We start from the raw sequence: 21,464 nt of genomic DNA on the forward strand, positions 1-21,464 counted from the left end.
CACCATAGCCAAGACCAAAGAGCTGTCTAAGGACACCAGGGACAAAACTGTAGACCTGCACAAGGCTGGGATGGACTACAGGACAGCAGGCAAGCAGCTTGGTAGAAGACAACAACTGTTATGATTATTTATTTATTTACAGTCACAAAGATTACATTAGTAACACATGATGCTGTCAAGGTTTAAAATCCTGCAGGGCAGCAAGGTCCCCCTGCTCAAGCCAGCACATGTCCAGGCCTGTTTGAAGTTCACCAGTGACCATCTGGATGATCCAGAGGAGGCATGGGAGAAGGTCATGTGGTCAGATGAGACCAGAATAGAGCTTTTTGGAATCAACTCCACTTACCATGTTTAGAGGATGAGAACAACCCCAAGAAAACCATCCCAACCGTGAAGCATGGGGGTGGAAACATCATACTCTGCGGGTACTCTTCTGCAAAGGGGACAGGATGACTGCACCGTATTGAAGGGAGGATGGATGGGGTCATGTTTTGCAAGATTTTGGCAAACAACCTCCTTCCCTCAGTAAGAGCATTGAAGATGGGTCATGGCTGGGTCTTCCAGCATGACAATGACCCCAAACACACAGCCACGGCAACTAAGGAGGGGCTCCGTAAGAAGCATTTCAAGGTCCTGGAGTGGCCTGGCCACTCTCCAGACCTGAACTCAATAGAAAATCTTTGGAGGGAGCTGAAACTCCAAACCTGAAATATTTGGAGAAGATCTGTATGGAGGAGTGGACCAAAATCCCTGCTGCAGTGTGTGCAAAGCTGGTGAAAAACTACAGGAAACGTTTGACCTCTGTAATTGCAAACAAAGGCTACTGTACCAAATATTAACATTGATTTTCACAGGTGTTCAAATACTTATTTGCCGCAGTAACATACAAATAAATTATTAAAAAATCATACATTGTGATTTCCGGATTTTTTTTTTTTTATTATGTCTCTCACAGTGGACATGCACCTAAGATGAAAATTTCAGACCCCTCCATGATTTCTAAGTGGGAGAACTTGCAAAATTGCAGGGTGTTCAAATACTTATTTTCCTCACTGTAACTATAAGACCACTATGTCTAGAAGACAACCTTTTTAAAAAAAAAATCATTATTAACTTGCCTTTTTGTTGATTTTACAAAATACTGCATATTTTGGAAATATTAATTCCGTCTTCCACCTTGTGAAAATTCTAATTTTTTTTATCATGCACACATGCAATGCGCTGTGCTTTACCTTGGACACCATTGCATATAAAATTTATCATTCATTCATCTTGTAACACTGGAAAAGTAAAACATAATTTCCCATTTTAGTACATGTAGGAAATAAGGAAATAATGTTTAGGGAGTGGGGGGCAAACTCATTTTCTGGTGAAAACTGTTGCCATTTTTGATTTGTTATTATTCCAAAGCAGCACTTTCTTCTTCTTTGTACTTCCTTGAACCATCTCATGGTTTTAATACCTAGTACTGCTCCTCATTCTTGATAAGGGTATGGCAACCCGAATGATATCACATTAAATTTAGAGGGTATGCACAAAGAATAATTGAAAGGAACACAGGAGGCATATGATGTTACATTTTTGGTAGCTGTAGCATAGTTAAGTATGCTTGTTCCCAAAAATGTCCAATCTTTCACAAGCTTTCAAGTGAGCACCATCACCCCGTATCCTAATTTCACATCCATGGGACAGTGGTGAAGATGAGCCTTTATTACATTCTTACAGCAACATTTTCCTTGCAGAAAATCTTAAAATACTGTAGTTTTCATCACAACACTTTCATCAACAAATAGTAAATAATAATAGTAATAATAATAATAATGCCATACACAAAAAGACACTAAGGCATGTGTTTATAAAATTGCTTAATATAAAACCTTGTTATATATCAAAAGTGTACATAAATATTTTTCATTTGGGGTATTTCATTCGGTTTTCATTACATTTTCACACCAGATAAAATCAGAGTACGACAAAATTGTGTGCTTTCTCTGTACTGCTACAGTGTCCTGATGGCTCACAGCTTCTTAGCTTTGGCTTTGGGGATCACTGTAACAGTGGTGCTCACTGATTTGGCTCCCTGCAGATTCTGAGCTGTACAGGTGTACTGTCCCTGATCCACATCCCTCACCTCATCCACCAGAAGGACGGACTGAAACTTCTGCCTGGATGAATCTCCATCAGTGTGACTGACGCTCTCTCGTGTGTAGGGAGGCCTCCCGCTCTGTAACAAACACAGGGGGTCCATTTGGGTCGGGAACAAATGCATATCGACTAAGAGGAAACATACAAAAAGACACCATGTTTTTGGGGTTGCACAACTTCAGATTTAAAAAGTCAAGTCAAGGTTGACTGACTGTTGATGATGGTGTGATGGAGGCAAGCAGGAGTTGCTCTGCACTAGTAGTGAGTAAACCTCACTCCCCAGCAGCTAAAAGGATTCTCTGGCCACAGGGCCAGAGTCCTGGGTTTGAGTCTTCTGGTTCGAGAGTCCACCTTCCATACCGGAGATTATAAATTTGCATCCCAAGGGGAGTGAGTGGGAGGAGTCACAATCACAACACAGAGCAAAGCTGCTACAATGGCATTAGGAATTAATTACCAAAATGGGAAAAAAGGTTCTATCTGTTAGGCCACCATGCTGCCCATCAAATACTTGTGTATTATAAGTTTAAAGTGGACATGACACTTAAAGTCAACATAGTCTTATTACATGTAACAAAGGTTATATAATTCGGTCAACCTAAGCGTTTTGGGAAAATGGACTCAGTTCTCCCGTTATATATAACATTTGAACGTCCCCCCACTGAAAAATGTGCACGCCCCCTGACCAGCTTCCCGCTGAGCACCAAGCCTAAAATACGTCACTACGTGTAGACCGTATCGGCTCGCGTGCCTGGCAGCCGTTGTTTACACTTTTTTTAGCGACAGAAACTTTGATTAAACACAGCTCTCAGGGACCTGTTTGTCGATATGCCTGACCAGTGTGTAGCAGCATATTGCACAAACACAAAGGCGAAATGTTTTAGCCTTTTCAAGTCCAGGCAGATTGATTGAAAGCCACAGTGTTGTGTGATGCATGAAATGTCCGGCTGCCGCTCCCTCTGCTCGCACACACGCATTTGCTCCCGACAGCAGACACTTTACTCTACCGTCTCCATGTTCTCGCACCGCTCACAGGAACACATAAAATGTCAACCCCAAATAATATGTTCACAATAATCTTGAAATGGTCAAGGAACTTACGTAGTAAACACAGCGGCGGCAAGTAAACACGGCGGCGGCATGTAAACACGGCGGCGGCATGTAAACAAAGCCTCCCTTACCATTCCATATTCTGCAGCCTTTCAAAATCCATCGGAATTGGTACGTCTCTTGTCTCTGCTTCGGCTCCACCATAAACATCGTCAGCATTATTTTCGCTGCCGGAATGCTCCTGTTTGAATGTTCGCCGAAAGATACGGCTCCAATCTGTAGTGTCTAATCACTGCTGCACCATCCTCAGGATCCGAGTCAGAAATAATCCACACTTGAAGAGGAGTCAGAAAAGTTCTTGATCTCGTCACTGTCCATACTGAGGTCCATCTGTTCCTGTTGTTAATCTAACAGACAAAGACGGGACTCTACATTCTGTGACGTCACGGCATCACGTGACCGCTGATGGAACGCTACCAGCATGCTTTCCAAGAAACACACTTTTGAGAAACTGTACAAACTTTATTTCTCAGTGATAATAATTAAAACCACTTTCAACTTACTATACTGTATGTATATTTTGATATTTATATCAGTTTTACCTAATCTGTCATATCCACTTTAAGTGCAAACAAAGAAGATAAGCGATGAAAGAAAATTAAACTGGCAGAACCATGTTTCTCAAGATGTCTACACCTATTTTATGAAAACTGAAGCTTAGAATATAAAGTCAGGTTCGGTCTAGAAGCCGGCGCTGATGCCGTGCGTCATCAACATCATCTATGACATTTTGTCATAGATGATGTTCCCTCACAACGCAAGTATCTGAGTCTCCCTCAGGAACCGTTCGTTTGGCACAAAGTTATTCCAGCGATATCCAAGGACCCTAAGAAGAGATTAAGCACCAAAGACATCTAGTTGTCACCTTAGGTCACTGGCTCACCATCTCTCACCATTATACAGCAAGATATACTGATACCGATACTTTTTCATATTTAAGCTTCATAGATTCAAAGGATCCAAAAGACCTAGGATAGAATTTCGCCAAACATTGTACGTGACAACAAAATACTTTATTATCACAATCAACATTTTTGTTTAATAAATATCACTCAACACAACTGAGTGGGCGGGTCAGGCTGAGCCTACCTGCATGGCTGTTGGCTGGCGCCACTGAGCCACATGACAGCACGACAACAAAAGATCAGAGGGGGGAGGGTGCGCTGCTCCGTGTTGTGTAAAACAGCACAGCGCTTCTCTTACAGACAGAGAGTAGACTTTGATGAATCTGCATGCGCAGCAGTCAGTGCGTGCGGGAGAGAAAAAAAGCTTGAGTATCGATCTTTTTACACGAGGATCGTTCAATATCAGTACCAGCGTTGGTATCGATATCATTGATATTAGGATCAATCCGCCCACCTCTACTGTCAACGTCCATGCTAGCTGCTAACTGTTAGCATGCCTCCTATAATGAATACTGCAAAGTGCCAGTGTGTGAATGCATGGAGTAACAGGAAGTGGAAGGCACTGATGAGAGATGCTGTAGATGCTGTGGTTGGCACGGTAGCTTGTGCCTCTCTTCAGCTCCTATCAGCTGCTTATGGAGGTCCAACACCCTCAGTTGTTGCAGCGGTATGGCAACAGTCATCTTCTTCCTTTCTGCAGTGCTACACGCTACACGATCTCCCCGCTGTATGTAACCAGAGTCTTGCCACTTGTGTCACATGCGGGTCACGTGCACTGTGCGCACGTCACACATAGGGGCAGGGAGTGAGATGCACTTATGTCTTGCGGGCCATAGACATTATAAAGAGTAGACACTGCATTGGTTGCTGAGACACAAGAAAGGCGGACGCCATCTTGGAACGGTCATCGTAGTGATTCATCACAAAGCACAGTGAAGGTTTGATTTAATATTCTTTTTTATCTTTCTATAATGAAGTTGCTTTGTTCTTTGTTATTTTCTCTGTTCTGTAAAGTGTCTTTTAGCACTGTGTAAAGCGCTATATAATATAATGGATTATTATTATTAGTATTATACAACCCCAGTTCCAATGAGGTTGGGACGTTGTGTAAAATGTAAATAAAAACAGAATACAATGATTTACAAATCCTTTTCAATCTATATTGTAGGTGGAATTCTTTCCCATTCTTGCTTGATATATGACTTCAGTTGTTCAACGGTCCAGGGTCTCTGTTGTCATATTTTGCGCTTCATAATGTGCCACACATTTTCAATGGGCAACAGGTCTGGACTACAGGCAGGCCAGTCTAGTACCCGCACTCTTTTATTATGAAGCCACGCTGTTGTAACACATGGAGAATGTGTCTTGGCATTGTCTTGTTGAAATAAGCAGGGATGTCCCTGAAAAAGACGTTGCTTGGATGGCAGCATGTGTTGCTCCAAAACCTGGATGTACCTTTCAGCATTGATGGTGCCATCACAGATGTGTAAGTTGCCCATGCCATGGGCACTAACACACCCCAATACCATCACAGATGCTGGCTTTTGAACTTTGCGCTGGTAACAATCTGGATGGTCTTTTTCCTCTTTTGTCCAGAGGACATGACGTCCATGATTTCCAAAAACAATTTGAAATGTGGACTCATCAGACCACAGCACACTTTTCCACTTTGCGTCTGTCCATTTCAAATGAGCTCAGGCCCAGAGAAGGCAGCAGCGTTTCTGGATGTTGTTGATGTATGGCCTTCACTTTGCATGGTAGAGTTTTAACTTGCACTTGTAGATGTAGCGACAAACTGTGTTAACTGAAAATGGTTTTCTGAAGTGTTCCTGAGCCCACGTGGTAAGATCCTTTACACAATGATGTCGGATTTTAATGCAGTGTCGCCTGAGGGATCGAGGGTCACGGGCATTCTGTCTTGGTTTTCGGCTTTGCTGCTAACGTGTAGAAAGTTCTCCAGATTCTCTGAATCTTCTGATTATATTATGTACTGTAGATTTGAAATGAATTTGAATTTATTTATTTATCCGGCACACAGCTGAGCAACAACAAAGGCAATAACAAAACATAAAAGAAACAATGTACGAAAAACCCGTGTGGCCGAAGGGTGAAGGCAGAAGCAAAGCTTATATCACCCTCCCCTTATACCATTAAAAATAAAGAATGTATATACAAGGTCTGATAGAAAACTATCTGACCTTTTTATTTTTTTAAAAACTATATGGATTTGAATTGTGTGCGCTTGCATCAGCCAAGCTTGAACCTTCGTGCACATGCGTGAGTTTTTTCACGCCTGTCGGTTGCGTCAATCGCTTGTGGGCAGGCATTGAGTGAGCACTGGTCCACCCCCCTTGTCGGATTTTCATTGTCAGGGAAATGGCTGAGCGATTGGAGCAGCGCTGAATCAAATTTTTCCAGAAACTGTGAGAGACAGCCAGGTGGAAACCATTTGGAAGATCATTTCCAAAGTGAAGGCTGTGTTGATCCGGGACATCGTCTGACTACCAGAGAAATTGTGGAAGAGGTGTACATCAGCACTTTTGCGGCACATTCCACTGTTACAGGAGATTTTGTAATGAAAGACGTGCAGAGGAATTCGCGTGTCGGGACGGAGCCGCGTAATGGTGCACAACAAAAAGCACGTCCGTGTTGGAAGTCTCACAGGACAAGTTCTGACATGCCCAGCTGTTACACAATTTCTCGGATACTCACTCGACTGAAAAGCCACCGAAAGCAGTCTGAATCTTCCGAATGGTTTGAGCTGCTGCCCCCGCAACCCAACTCCGGATAAAGCGGAAGAGAATGGATGGATGGATGTTTTGTGAGTTATGTTGGGAGTTCAGAAAAAAGGAAATATTTTTGAAATGAATCAGAAATAAATGGCGCTGGCTTGATAAGCACATTAATTTGCTGTCTTTCTTCATTGATCCACAGTGATCCACTGTGTGTAGAGGTAGCGCACCACAGATCCACAGTGCCTGTGTCTCACATGTTGCCGGCCCAGATACCCGAGGTTTAATGCTGGTTACACAGGCATCCATTTCAAAATGAGCAAATATTTGCACTTAAACAATAATATATATCAGTTTGAACATTAAATAGCTTGTCTTTGTGGTGTATTCAATTGAATATAGGTTGAAGAGGATTTGCAGATCATTGTGTAATGTTTTTATTTACATTTCATACAACGTCCTAACTTAATTGGAATTGGGGTTGTAATAAGGTGCTGAGAGCTGTAGAGAGCTCGGTATACAGTCCTGTTTTAGAGTTTTCAGCTGGAAAACTTTCACGAGCAAGTTTGTACATGTGTAAATGTGGTTTGGGGTGGGATATCATGTTCTTGTGTTAATTTTACAATTTACATTACATTTTATTCTCTCTCTGCTTTGTACTGCCTTGGATCTCTCTTTCTCTCTCTGTCCTGATATGAAGTATATGATACACTATGTTATTGATCTGTTATCATTTTCTAATATATAACTTTTATGTATATGTATGAATTATGTTAATACTCTATATATGATTTATATATATATATATATATATATACACACACACACTCTATACTGTGATTTATATATATTTTCATTTTCTCTGACATATAACTTATATCTGTTATGTTTTATATAGAAATATAATGTATTCATTAGTCAGTATTTTGTTTATAAATATTTATATATAGCCTAATCCAGTGATTTTCAACCTTTTTTGAGCCGCGGCACCCTTTTTATATTTACAAAATCCTGCGGCACACCACCAACCAAAATAATATTATAATTCTATTACCTCTGGTTTTGCGCAAAACCCAATTATCACAACAGAAAATCGATACAGAAAACACCGCATTTCGAAAATCCTCAAGCATTTTGCGCTCTGATCTCAAGTAGGGCTGTCACGATTAGGAATTTCTGGAGACGATTAATTGTCAGACAAATAATTGCGATTGACGAATATATTGTCTATTTTTTCCCCCCTTCTTTATATTCTACTATTGTAGTATAATTACACAACTCTGGAAGAACGTTTGGCTTCTGTGAGTGGAGAAACTGGGAATAGTGCAACATTTTTATTTTTATCTTCATTTTACATTAAGTCCCAACTTTTTCTGATTTGTGGTTGTTTCTGTTGCATTTCTGAAATTGTTTCTCCTCATCAGTCACGTTTTGTGCTTAAACACTGCATTAAGCCCATATTGAACAAATAAATACCTTTGGAAAGTAACAGCTGTTAAAGTTCAGAGTTCTCACCTGCTTTTTGTGATCTGTGCATCTGAACATCACCACAGCTTCTCCATGTTAGGGTTTTTTTTTTGTGGCTCAGTTCATTCATATATTCTCATTTTTAAATATGTTTTTAAAGCTATTTGGCCGTTTATTTCATCTCATGATCTCATAAATTCAGCATACGACGCGCACATGGTGTGAACAGGACGGTAACGGCAGAATCACACCTTTAGAGAAAGTTCAGAGAGAAGTAAAAGCAGCTTCATATTTTGGTTTTGTTAACATGTTTACTCGGGTTAAAATCCTCTCTCTGCTCCGCGCTCGCTGCGCACTGATGGTTCTCAGACTGTAACGTGTCGCGCCTGCATTCAGGAATCTCCCTCACGCACCCCCTCCCTCGCAGTCTGCAGCCTGTTGTCTCCGCGCGCACGCACACAGAGACACACACACCGACAGCACCGCATTTTAGACGGCTTTTGAAGAAGACGGTCACTGTTTTAATCAGCCGTCTTATCCAAACGGCAGGACGGATCGCTCTTCAGCCTCCATGTTATTGTCCTGCCTTAAGACGAGAGCGAGGCTGCAGCACAATGACGTCAGACTCGGAGTCATTTTATGCTTTGTGGATAAAATAAATAATTCACAGTAATCGCGAATATGAAAAATAATCGCGATTGACGAATATTGTAATAATTGTGACAGCCCTAATCTCAAGTGTTTTTTTTTTAGACGTGTCGACACTTTTATTCACAATAATCTGCCACTCTAATATTCACGGAGTGCAGAGGCTGCCTTCAGCGAACCCAGTTGTGAGCGAGAAGGCCCAAGTCTGACCACGGTGACATCAACGGAGGTCAGGCCGCCTTCCCCGCACACCTCCACAGCCAACGCGGTTTCTCCTTCCCCAGAGGAGCCATGCTCCATGAGCAGCTGAGATTCACGCTGTAGTCAGCAACCCGTAACCATGGTGACGGACAACGCTATGTGCGCAAGTATGTCTATTATACTATAGTACAGCGCTTTGCTGCCATCTACTGGAATAAAAGAGCATTACATCATCTGCCACACTATTACAGCACATACACCCGGTAATGGTGATATTTGATAATTGCCCATGGCACCCCTGATGATCGATCACGGCACCCTAGGGTGCTGCGGCACCCCGGTTGAGAATCACTGGCCTAATCATATATTGTTTCTTCAAATGACTAAAATAGTTTACTTTACTGCCACTATCTGCTTCTCTATCATGTATTAGTGTAGTGTATGTAGATATGTATAATGTGTGTGTTTTCAGTGTTTGCAAAATACCTGTCTATAGTCTAGGCTATATCAGAATATTCTATTACTGTTAATCCCACTATGATTATAAAAATATGACAAACCATTTGTCCTGTATCGTAGCTACATGTACAACCCCTGGCAAAAATTATGGAATCACCGGCTCGGAGGATGTTCATTCAGTTGTTTAATTTTGTAGAAAAAAAGCAGATCACAGACATGACACAAAACTAAAGTCATTTCAAATGGCAACTTTCTGGCTTTAAGAAACACTATAAGAAATCAAGAAAAAAAGATTGTGGCAGTCAGTAACGGTTACTTTTTTAGACCAAGCAGAGGAAAAAAATATGGAATCACTCAATTCTGAGGAAAAAATTATGGAATCACCCTGTAAATTTTCATCCCCAAAACTAACACCTGCATCATATCAGATCTGCTCGTTAGTCTGCATCTAAAAAGGAGTGAACACACCTTGGAGAGCTGTTGCACCAAGTGGACTGACATGAATCATGGCTCCAACACGAGAGATGTCAGTTGAAACAAAGGAGAGGATTATCAAACTCTTAAAAGAGAGTAAATCATCATGCAATGTTGCAAAAGATGTTGGTTGTTCACAGTCAGCTGTGTCTAAACTCTGGACCAAATACAAACCAAATACAATCATCACTGAATATGACTTTCATCCAGTCATCCACAGTCCACAATTGCTTTTCCTTAGCCCATTGTAACCTTGTTTTTTTCTGTTTAGGTGTTAATGATGCCTTTCGTTTAACTTTTCTGTATGTAAATCCCATTTCCTTTAGGCGGTTTCTTACAGTTCGGTCACAGACGTTGACTCCAGTTTCCTCCCATTTGTTCCTCATTTGTTTTGTTGTACATTTTTCGATTTTTGAGACATATTGCTTTAAGTTTTCTGTCTTGACGCTTTGATGTCTTCCTTGGTCTACCAGTATGTTTGCCTTTAACAACCTTCCCATGTTGTTTGTATTTGGTCCAGAGTTTAGACACAGCTGACTGTGAACAACCAACATCTTTTGCAACATTGCGTGATGATTTACTCTCTTTTAAGAGTTTGGTAATCCTCTCCTTTGTTTCAATTGACATCTCTCGTGTTGGAGCCATGATTCATGTCAGTCCACTTGGTGCAACAGCTCTCCAAGGTGTGTTCACTCCTTTTTAGATGCAGACTAACGAGCAGATCTGATATGATGCAGGTGTTAGTTTTGGGGATGAAAATTTACAGGGTGATTCCATAACTTTTTCCTCAGAATTGAGTGATTCCATATTTTTTTCCTCTGCTTGATCTAAAAAAGTAACCGTTACTGACTGCCACAATCTTTTTTTCTTGATTTCTTATAGTGTTTCTTAAAGCCAGAAAGTTGCCGTTTGAAATGACTTTAGTTTTGTGTCATGTCTGTGATCTGCTTTTTTTCTACAAAATTAAACAACTGAATGAACATCCTCCGAGGCCGGTGATTCCATAATTTTTGCCAGGGGTTGTATGATGTTTGCAGAAAAAAAAATGCTTGAAAATCAGTTTAATATTCAGAGAGTTACAATGGATTAAACGCGCTGCACCTGTCGAACACCACTGAGTGGAGCGGGTCGGATGACCGGTCTAAGATGGCGGCTCCATGGCTCGTCAGTGCTAAAGGCGGTAGCGGTCAGTGTGGCGTCTACTCTTTATAATGTCTATGTTGCGGGCCACACAAATATCAAGTGTGGAGTATTTGTGTTGCACTTCTGAGGCACACTACTTGTACAACAACCGTGCATCACTCGTGCATATTACTGTTACTGCAAAGCCCGTACTAGCCGTGCTCTGAATTGGTTCAGGCGTACAACGGCAATATGAATACTCTACGTACTGTATGCATTCTTGATTTTTTGCCAGACCTGTAGAATTTGCACTTGCAGGGCAAAAAGTATCCACAGGCAGTCTGTGAGCTTCTATGGCGCTGCCCACATGCAAGTGAGAGACACGTCTCCAGCACGGTTTTGCCATATTTTTCACCATAGACTGCCTGTAGTAGCACATACAGTGGGTTCTGAGTCCTAGTCTTTAGACGATGACTACATGAAGTTTTCAGATGGACAAATCAAATATGAAAGGAACAGGTTGTTCTTGATAAAAGGTAAGTGATGAGTCAGCCAACACTTGTATGCAGATACAGCCTCTCCATGGCTCTTTTGTTTATGAGGAATTTTTTTTTTTTATTATACTCTTGAACTTGAAACATTTCTTTTTTTCACCCCATTGATCTATCAAATAACAGTTGGTAACTTTCTAAATAATTTAAAAGTAGGTGTTATTTTAAAGTGTCCTGTCAAAAATTGCATTTAGTATTCTTACCGGTTCTCCTGGGTAATCCCAGTCAAAGTTAACATCCACGTCCTTTTCTCCGATCACAATGCAGCTGACACATAGGTTTTCTCCAAGAACCACTGAGGTGGATGAAACTTGGATCACCGGGGCAGGAGGAGCCATGGGATCTGATGGCAAATATGAAATTGAGTGATATCTTATAAAAGGTAGCTGAATGTATGTATGTGTGTCCATGACAAACTTTCACATGCAAAAAAAGGGTCATCATTACATTTATGTTATCTTCCGGAGGTAAGAATAATTTAATAAAAATAGTGAATTCATATGCTTATATAGATGATAGCCTCTACTTTTGCATGACTTCAATTCCCCCCTGGTGGTGATTGCATGACTTAACGTATGTGCTTTAGTTCACACAATCACCACTGGGGGCATTTCAAGGAACTAGAATGTAGATCACATTACTCAGTGTTTCAGTCTATGTGAGTTTGCATCATGTTATGTAAGCTTTCAGAATCTATCATTTATTAGGTCTACAGTTTGGTGTCAAATAATTTATTTTATATAATGCTGAGTGGATCCTTGTGCTTTGTATGTCACATGACATGGATTATTCATCCCATTTGTGTTACATTGCATTTAGAGTGCAGTTTGGTTCCATTTAGAGTGCAAATTTGGTTCCATAGGTTTGGTACCATTGCACTCTGCACACGCACACAAGCGCACACAAAACAAATCCACTGTGCTGTCTGGAGGCTGTTAGCAGGAAGTTAGAATGAAAAGCTGGACTAATTTCTGACATGATTTTTTTTTCGTTGCACTGAGGATATACACAGTTGCACACAAGCACCGACCCAGTTGTGTGTGCACGCATGGGGGACAACTCTACCGAGACAACGAATTGATTGAGTTAACTGATGCTGCTAATTCTTGTAACACACACACACACACACACACACACACACACAAAATCCACTCCACTGTAAGCCGTCTGGATGCATGAAGAACTGTTCAGATGAAAAGCTGAAAAGCTAACATGATTTTTGGCTGGACTGAGGAACTACACAGTCTTTTTTTTTTAATGGAAGTCCGAAGTCAGTGCACAGCATCACCATCACAATTTGGACTTTAGCAGCAGTGGAACACCAAAATGTAAGTCCTTTGTCTGTTGTTTATAAATTAATAAAATGTTATATGACAAGGATCTGTTTTAGCCGTTATATAAAACAAATAAAGAATATTTTTACATTTTTTTCAATGGAACGAATATTTAATTCGGTGAAAGCTAGAACAAACCATTCAATGAGGTGAAGCCAAGTTGAATGGTATGTTCCAGCTTTCACCTCATGAAATATTCGTGCCATTGAACTCATAAACATTCATTATTTGCATAATATCTTGTCCTACCTGGAAGCACTGAATACCACACTTAGGTTATAGGTAATTCAGTAGTGTTCAGAATAATAGTAGTGCTATGTGACTAAAAACATTAATCCAGGTTTTGAGTATATTTCTTATTGTTACATGGGAAACAAGGTACCAGTAGATTCAGTAGATTCTCACAAATCCAACAAGACCAAGCATTCATGATATGCACACGCATAAGGCTATGAAATTGGGCTATTAGTTAAAAAAAAGTAGAAAAGGGGGTGTTCACAATAATAGTAGTGTGGCATTCAGTCAGTGAGTTTGTCAATTTTGTGGAACAAACAGGTGTGAATCAGGTGTCCCTTATTTAAGGATGAAGCCAGCACCTGTTGAACATGCTTTTCTCTTTGAAAGCCTGAGGAAAATGGGACGTTCAAGACATTGTTAGGAAGAACAGCGTAGTTTGATTAAAAAGTTGATTGGAGAGGGGAAACGTATACGCTGGTGCAAAAAATTATAGGCTGTTCATCTACAATGATCTCCAATGCTTTAAAATGGACAAAAAAAAAAAAAAACAGACGCGTGGAAGAAAACGGAAAACAACCATCAAAATGGATAGAATAACCAGAATGGCAAAGGCTCACCCATTGTTCAGCTCCAGGGTGATCAAAGACAGTCTGGAGTTACCTGTAAGTGCTGTGACAGAAGACGCCTGTGTCAAGCTAATTTATTTGCAAGAATCCCCCGCAAAGTCCCTCTGTTAAATAAAAGACGTGCAGAAGAGGTTACAATTTGCCAAAGAACACATCAACTGGCCTAAAGAGAAATGGAGGAATATTTTGTGGATTGATGAGAGTAAAATTGTTCTTTTTGGGTCCAAGGGCCGCAGACAGTTTGTGAGACGACCCACAAACTCTGAATTCAAGCCACAGTTCACAGTGAAGACAGTGAAGCATGGTTGTGCAAGCATCATGATATGGGCATGTTTCTCCTTCTATGATGCTGGGCCTATAATATCGCATACCAGGTATCATGGATCAGTTTGGATATGTCACAATACTTGAAGAGGTCATGTTGCCTTATGCTGAAGACGACATGCCCTTGAAATGGGTGTTTCAACAAGGCAATGACCCCAAGCACACTAGTAAGTGAGCAAAATTTTGGTTCCAAACCAACAGAATTAATGCCTCGCAGATGTGAAGAAATCATGAAAAACTGTGGTTATACAACTAAATACTAGTTTAGTGATTCACAGGATTGCTAAAAAAAGCAGTTTGAACGTAATAGTTTTGAGTTTGTAGCATCAACAGCAGATGCTACTATTATTGTGAACACCCCCTTTTCTATTTTTTTTTTTACTAATAGCCCAATTTCATAGCCTTAAGAGTGTGCATATCATGAATGCTTGGTCTTGTTGGATTTGTGAAAATCTACTGGTACCTTGTTTCCCATGTAACAATAAGAAATACGAGGTCTGTTAGAAAAGTATTGGACCTTTTTGCAAAAACCTGATGGATTTGAATCACGTGTGCTTGCATGAGCAAACCTTGAACCTTCGTGCGCATGCGTGAACTTTTTCACGCCTGTCGATTGCATCATTTTCTGGTAAGCAGCCTTTGTGCGAGGACATGTGCAGCGCGCTCGGCGGATTTTCATTTCAAGGAAAAAGACGTAACGACTGGAGCAGTGCCGCATCAAATTTTGCCAGAAACTGGGCGACAGCCAGGTGGAAACCATTCGGATGATTCAGACGGCTTTCTGTGACTTTTCAGTCATGTGATTATCCGAGAAATTGTGGAAAAGGTGGGCATGTCACAGCATCTCCTGTGAGACTTCAACATGGAGGTGCTTTTGCTCCGCCGTCAGAAGCAGCATGAATTTCACAGCCACTCTTTTCATGGCCAAATCTTCTGTCTTCTACAGTGGAAATCTTCTACATTGGAATGTACCGAAAAAGTGCTGATGTCCGCTTCTTCTGCAATTTCTCGGACAGTCACACGACGGTCCCGCTTCACCACAGCGTTCACTTTGAAATGATCTGGTCATTTCAGCATGTTGATGGCCGACCGGAGCGTGACTCGCTCTCCACCGCTGTGCGGACATCTTTAAACCGGTTGTACCGCTCCTTAATCTGTGTGATGCCCACAGGATCATCACCGAAAGCCGTCTGAATCATCCGAATGGTTTCCACTTGGCTGTCGCCCAGTTTCTGGCAAAATTTGATGCGGCGCTGCTCCAGTCGTTCTGTCTTTTTCCTTGAAATGAAAATCCGCCAAGCGCACAGCACACGTCCCACACAAAGGCTGCTTACCAGGAAATGACGCAATCAACAGGCGTGAAAAAGTTCACGCATGTGCACAAAGGTTCAAGGTTGGCTCATGCAAGCACATGTGATTCAAATCCATCAGGTTTTTGCAAAAAATAAAAAGGTCCGATACTTTACTAACAGACCTCGTATACTCAAAACCTGGATTAATCTTTTTTAGTCACATAGCACTATTATTATTCTGAACACTACTGTATATACATTAACTTCATCCTAAAAAAAAAAAAAGTATTTTATCATCTGGAAGACGTGGGATACCTCAATTATGTATATTAATTCATCCTATTGCCTCCAGGGAGCATTCATGTCATGCAAATGTAGAGACCTTCACCTTGGTAAGCACATGAATTCAGTGTTTTCATTAAATTATTCTCAAACTGTTACATTGTTGAATCTAGGGGCCTATCATTTACAAAAGTGGACTGTCATAGGTGACTAATCACAAATGCACAACAAATCTCACTCCAAGGCATTGTCTGAGTATACTGCGAGCAAGTGCAAATCATACAACTTATGTATGCTTGCATTTTCTGTATGGAGTTCAAATTTCTGTGTGTGTTTCATTGGGTTTTTCCCTAAGCTAAAACATGCAGACACAACCAGGGTAATGCAGAACTATCCAATATTATAAGTGTGGACTACTGAACAGGATCTGGAGGCAACCAGTGAATGCCTGGCCAAGTGAACGACTACTCACAGTTGACATAGATGAGAATGTACTTAGTGGAACTCTGCCTCAGATTGCCTAGACTGGCCACACAGTACAAAGTTCCAGCGTGATGACGCTGCGGTCGATGGATAGTGAAGCCCTTCTTGATGTTAAAGGAGATCTCCATCCCATTTACAGCTACCTCTGTTGGTGGGTACTCTCGGTGCAGAGTTACCCGAGCTCCAGGTGATGTCACCTGACATGGAAGTAGTGTTGGCCAGTTCGTCCGCATCTGGATTACCTTGTAGTAGTCAGACGATGGAACAAACAACTCTTGTGGGTCTAGTTGGTCAATGCAAAAGATAAGAAATTGGGAATGTAAAAGGGCTTTAATATAAAACAGACTTGAGAAGAGACTGAGTTGTGAGTTGCAGTAAAGTTTTGTACCAGGAAAGAAGACAAAGACTCTGGCAGCTTTGTCATACTCCCTTCTGCAGTCTGTGTCTTCGCAGTACATGGGGTAACACGTGTACTCCCCTGTGTCTGCACCAGTACTGTTGACTAATGCCAAAACTCCATATCGGTCATTTTGGACAAAGCTGTGCAACCAAACCAGAAAAGGGTCAAACAGGATACTCACTTCTCAACAGAATTTATGTGTTAATACTTATCAACCACATGGCTTACTTGAGCCTCCCTTCATTGTCCTCCTCCAAGTAAGATGGGACACTCCACTGCACAAGTTTGCCTCTGCACCTCAGCTCCAGCGTGCGTCCAGCCGGCACGCTTATGATCTCGCCAACCTTTTTAAACTTACCTCTGTTTAGCACCTTCAGGTGTCAGACACAAAGCCATCAATGAATATTCTCAGCCATCTAGGTAGAAGATGTCTAAATATGTGGATATCTTGTTCCGTCTTCAAGATGCTTCACCATTCATCCAAGTGATCCAACTCACAATGCTGTCCTTTCCTCCCTACTCAGGAGAATTAAGGACACTTCATGTTTGTCAAGGGGAACGCACCTCTAAATTTTCATTCGACAAGTTATCCTCAAACAACTGTCCAGGGCAAAACATCTTGAAGACAAATGAAGTACTGTTGCATATATTTCCTTTACATCAAACCAAATGAATTTTATTTATTTATTTATTTCATTGCAAAATAAAGCCAACATGTAACAGGTTACTTAATTTATACCCGTAGGTAGATTTGCATGCAGCCAGCAAGGTAAACATCCAACATACAGTTGTATGGAAAAGTTTGGGCACCCCTGATGATTTCCATGATTTTCCTTTTATAATCATTGGTTGTCTGGATCAGCAATTTCAGTTAAATATATCATATAGCAGATGAACACAGTGATATTTGAGAAGTGAAATGAAGTTTATAGGATTTACAGAAAGTGTGTGATAATTCTTTAAACAAAATTAGGCAGGTGCATAAATTTGGGCACCCCAACAGATAAAATACATCAATATTTAGTAGATCCTCCTTTTACAGAAATAACAGCCTCTAAATGCTTCCTATTGCGTTCAATGAGAGTCTGGATTTAGGTTGAAGGTATTTTGGACATTCTTCTTTACAAAACATCTCAGGTTTGTTGGTTTCCGAGCATAGACAGCCCACTTAAAATCACACTACAGATTTTCAATAATATTCAGGTCTGGGGACTGAGATGGCCATTCCAGAACGTTGTACTTGTTCCTCTGCATGAATGCCTTAGTAGATTTTGAGCAGTGTTTAGGGTCGTTGTATTGTTGAAAGATCCAGCCCCGGCGCAACTTCAACTTTGTCACTGATTCATCATCATTGTTCTCAAGAATCTGCTGATATTGACTGGAATTCATGTGACCCTCAACTTTAACAAGATTCCCAGTACCTGCACTGGCCCCACAGCATGATGGAACCACCTCCAAATTTTACTGTCGGTAGCAAGCGTTTTTCTTGGAATGCTGTGTTCTTTTTCAGCCATGCATACTGCCCCTTGTTATGTCCAAATAACTCAATTTTATTTTCATCAGTCCACAGCACCTTATTCAAAAATGAAGCTGGCTTGTCCAAACGTGCTTTAGCATAACTCAAGCGACTCTGCTTGTGGCGTGTACGCAGAAAAGGCTTCCTCTGCATAACAGCATCTCCTTGTGCAAAGTGCGCTGTGTAGTTGAACAATGCACAGAGACACTATCTGCAGCAAGATCATGTTGTAGGTCTGTGGAGCAGGTGGGTTCATCTGCTATATGATATATTTAATTGAAATTTCTGATCCAGACAACCAATGATTTATAAAGGAAAATCATGAAAATTATCAGGGGTGCCCAAACTTTTGCATACAACTGTACAATCCACATCCAGGAAACACACTGTTACAGCATATCTGACATAAAATTATGTTATAAACAAAATACCATTAAAAATAACTGAATAAAAAGAACATTTAAAAAGAACAGAACAGTAAAAATCCATGTGCAATAGCTGCTACTGCTTATTCAGTTCAATGATAGCAGCGGAAACAAAAGCTATTTCTGTTTTGCTTTGTTCTATACCTTGAGACTGAAAACCTCCATCCAGAGGGGAGGAGTTTAAAATTACTGTGCAAAGGGTGGGAGTCAACGTCAACAACAGAAAAAGCAATCTGATGCAATTGCTTCTTATACAGAGAAGCTGGATAGAGCTGTGACTCCCCAATCAGCACTCAGTTTGTACAGGGGTCAAAAGTTAAAGTTGCTCCAATTTTGGTAAAAAATGATGCAAAGTGTTGGTTGAGTTAAAAGCATTTTAAAAAGGAATATTTTGCACCATCCGCCATGCTTAGTTATCATGTTACGGGGTCATACATCATAGAATCCAATGGATGTCGACCTTATTTGACCTTTACTTTGGAGACCAAGCATCCAACACAGTCAAAACTGAAACCAAGTGCATTAACCACTTGGCCACCACCCCTGCCACAAAACGATTCCATTTATTAATCCTTTTATTTCAACCAATAATTTTCATCACTTTTTAACAAAGTTGGAGCAACTTTAACTTTTGACCCCTGTACAAACTGAAACTGATCTTTGTTACCATTTTTGCTGTTTTTACCCCATAACTCCAGAACATTCAGTCATAGATAGTCCAAACTATACCTTTTTGTAATATTATGATCAGACAAATAATGTGGTATATTTTTCAACATGACTGGAGCATTTTTAAATTTTGACCCCTGTGTAATTCTTTATTGACCCCTGTAGCTCATTAGAGGTCAGCTCCAGGATGGCTCCATATCTGAAAATAAACATTAGTTACTTTAGAATATGTGTGCCAAATTCCATGCTTTTATCACAAAATGAACAATTGTTTTGCTATGCCGCTCCACTATTTAACACCAGATGCCAGACGCCATTAGATGCCAACAGTCTTGCACCACAGTGTCACCTCAGCAGTGATTGCCTGGTGATATGACTGGTTGGTGTGACGTGCTACAAACTGCTGATTTTCTATGGCACATGATTGGCCATGACTGCTGTAAAATGAGAATACAATACCTGTGTGAGGATGGGCTGTGCCACTGTTTCAGATGTAACTTTGACCTTGGGTTTGGTTGTCACAGCTCTGAGCTCTTTATTTGCTGCTTTACCAACTTTTGCCTTGCTTGGCTTGGGGTTCCTTCCTGCATTGTTCTTCTGGATTTGATGTTCTTTTTGACAAAAAGCTACAGGGGGGACAGAAAAATGGTGCCTCGTGTTACAAATGCAGATATAGTTATATGTTTTCAAGAGGATTTCACCAAAAAGAATGGGAAAACCTCTGGTGTAAGACCTACAGAAGTTCTCCCACCCGTGTAATGCTACACTGAAAAAAAGAACCAACTTTAAAAAATGTTACAGTTGGTAAAACCTGAATGAATTAAGTTGTTTGAACTTAAGTTTGTAAGTTAGATTAACTCAAGATCTACTCTAACTTACAAACTTAAGTTGAAACAACTTAATTCATTCAGGTTTTACCAAGTGTAACACTTTTTTTAAGTTGGTACAACTGTTGTCTTTTTTCATTGTAGGACCGCATGCTGAAAGAGGAAGTAAAATCACTTACCAAAGTCGAACATCACAGCACCTATAAGCAATATGCACAACACCAGCCTCCCCTTGCCTCCAAACAGTTTGACCAATGGCATGGTTGCTCAGTGGACTGCAAGACCAGATTAGCCTTTGTATCGTTAGTTCATGTCCGTCACCACAGTTCACAACAAGCAAAAATCCAAAGGGAAGGAAGAAGAAAGAAAACTAGGTGAGTAAGAGAACAGAACGGAGTTGGGCGGTCAGTCAGCTGTTTACCAGATCACACACATTCCTCCTCCTGAGAGTGGTGTTAGTGCCCCAAATTCCTCCGGAATGGCTCAATGGAGCCATTCAAAGGGAACTGGACCAATAAGAATCCAGAGACTCGGGCCCCTCCGTTTGGAATCACAGTCTGTTTGCTTAACCGCTCCACTGAAGTGTATTGGGACCAAGCCTTAAAAAAAAAAAAAAAGACACCACATACCAAACACTTGGTGCCCAATACACCTTTTAAAAATAAAATCATTACTTGTGTTTTCAAACAATCTAGTCTCAATAAAATGATCATAAAATTCACAAAATGACAAAATATAAAAGTGAGAACCATCAACATATATTTCTAAGTACAAAGAGGACATTTTCTTGCATGTTTATGTCCACAAATGTCTCTCTCTCTCACACACACACACACACACACACACACACACACACACACACACACACACACACACACACACACACACACTGTTTACATAATGAATGACAATTCCCAAAGCTGGTTTCTTTATTTTATTTTATTTTTTTTTGAATAAAGAAATACATTCATAGAATATAATTGGAAAACAGGAACTGTTTCCATATTTACACTTTGAAACAAAACCATAAATTAAGTGAATTATTGAACAAGTTTAAATCATAAAATACAGGAAAATCTTTTGCTCTCTATAAATTATTCATCTGTTCAGGCTAACCATATTTTAAGATATAAAACATTCTCAATGTTTTATGAATCACTATGAGAAATTTATACCAAGAGGTTAAATTGACACTTTACATTTAATATAAAAATGTAAACTTTTTTATAAACTTA

General features: G+C 40.5%; 1 protein-coding gene across 1 annotated transcript; it reads right to left on the reverse strand.

Annotated features, from left to right (window-relative positions):
- Positions 1 to 1,691: 1,691 nt before the first annotated feature.
- Positions 1,692 to 20,894, reverse strand: LOC117520825 (platelet-derived growth factor receptor-like protein). The gene is made up of 7 exons (XM_034182158.1): positions 20,409 to 20,894; positions 19,862 to 20,028; positions 17,021 to 17,163; positions 16,781 to 16,932; positions 16,382 to 16,675; positions 12,018 to 12,157; positions 1,692 to 2,224 (listed from the first exon to the last, which is right to left on the reverse strand). The coding sequence occupies exons 1-7, from the start codon at positions 20,488 to 20,490 to the stop codon at positions 2,018 to 2,020; spliced, it is 1,185 nt and encodes a 394-aa protein (XP_034038049.1). The 5' UTR covers positions 20,491 to 20,894; the 3' UTR covers positions 1,692 to 2,017.
- Positions 20,895 to 21,464: the final 570 nt, after the last annotated feature.

The sequence above is a fragment of the Thalassophryne amazonica genome, chromosome 11 (assembly GCF_902500255.1).
Source record: "Thalassophryne amazonica chromosome 11, fThaAma1.1, whole genome shotgun sequence".
NCBI lineage: Eukaryota > Metazoa > Chordata > Actinopteri > Batrachoidiformes > Batrachoididae > Thalassophryne > Thalassophryne amazonica.

Bases quoted from the DNA above. Each gene is read 5' to 3' on its own strand.
- LOC117520825 (XM_034182158.1), bottom strand. From the start codon at position 20,490: ATGCCATTGGTCAAACTGTTTGGAGGCAAGGGGAGGCTGGTGTTGTGC. The intron at 20,029-20,408 runs GTAAGTGATTTT...TCCCCCCTGTAG, and splicing joins TGCTGTGATGTTCGACTTTG to CTTTTTGTCAAAAAGAACAT. The intron at 16,676-16,780 runs GTACAAAACTTT...TTGACCAACTAG, and splicing joins AGTCTTTGTCTTCTTTCCTG to ACCCACAAGAGTTGTTTGTT.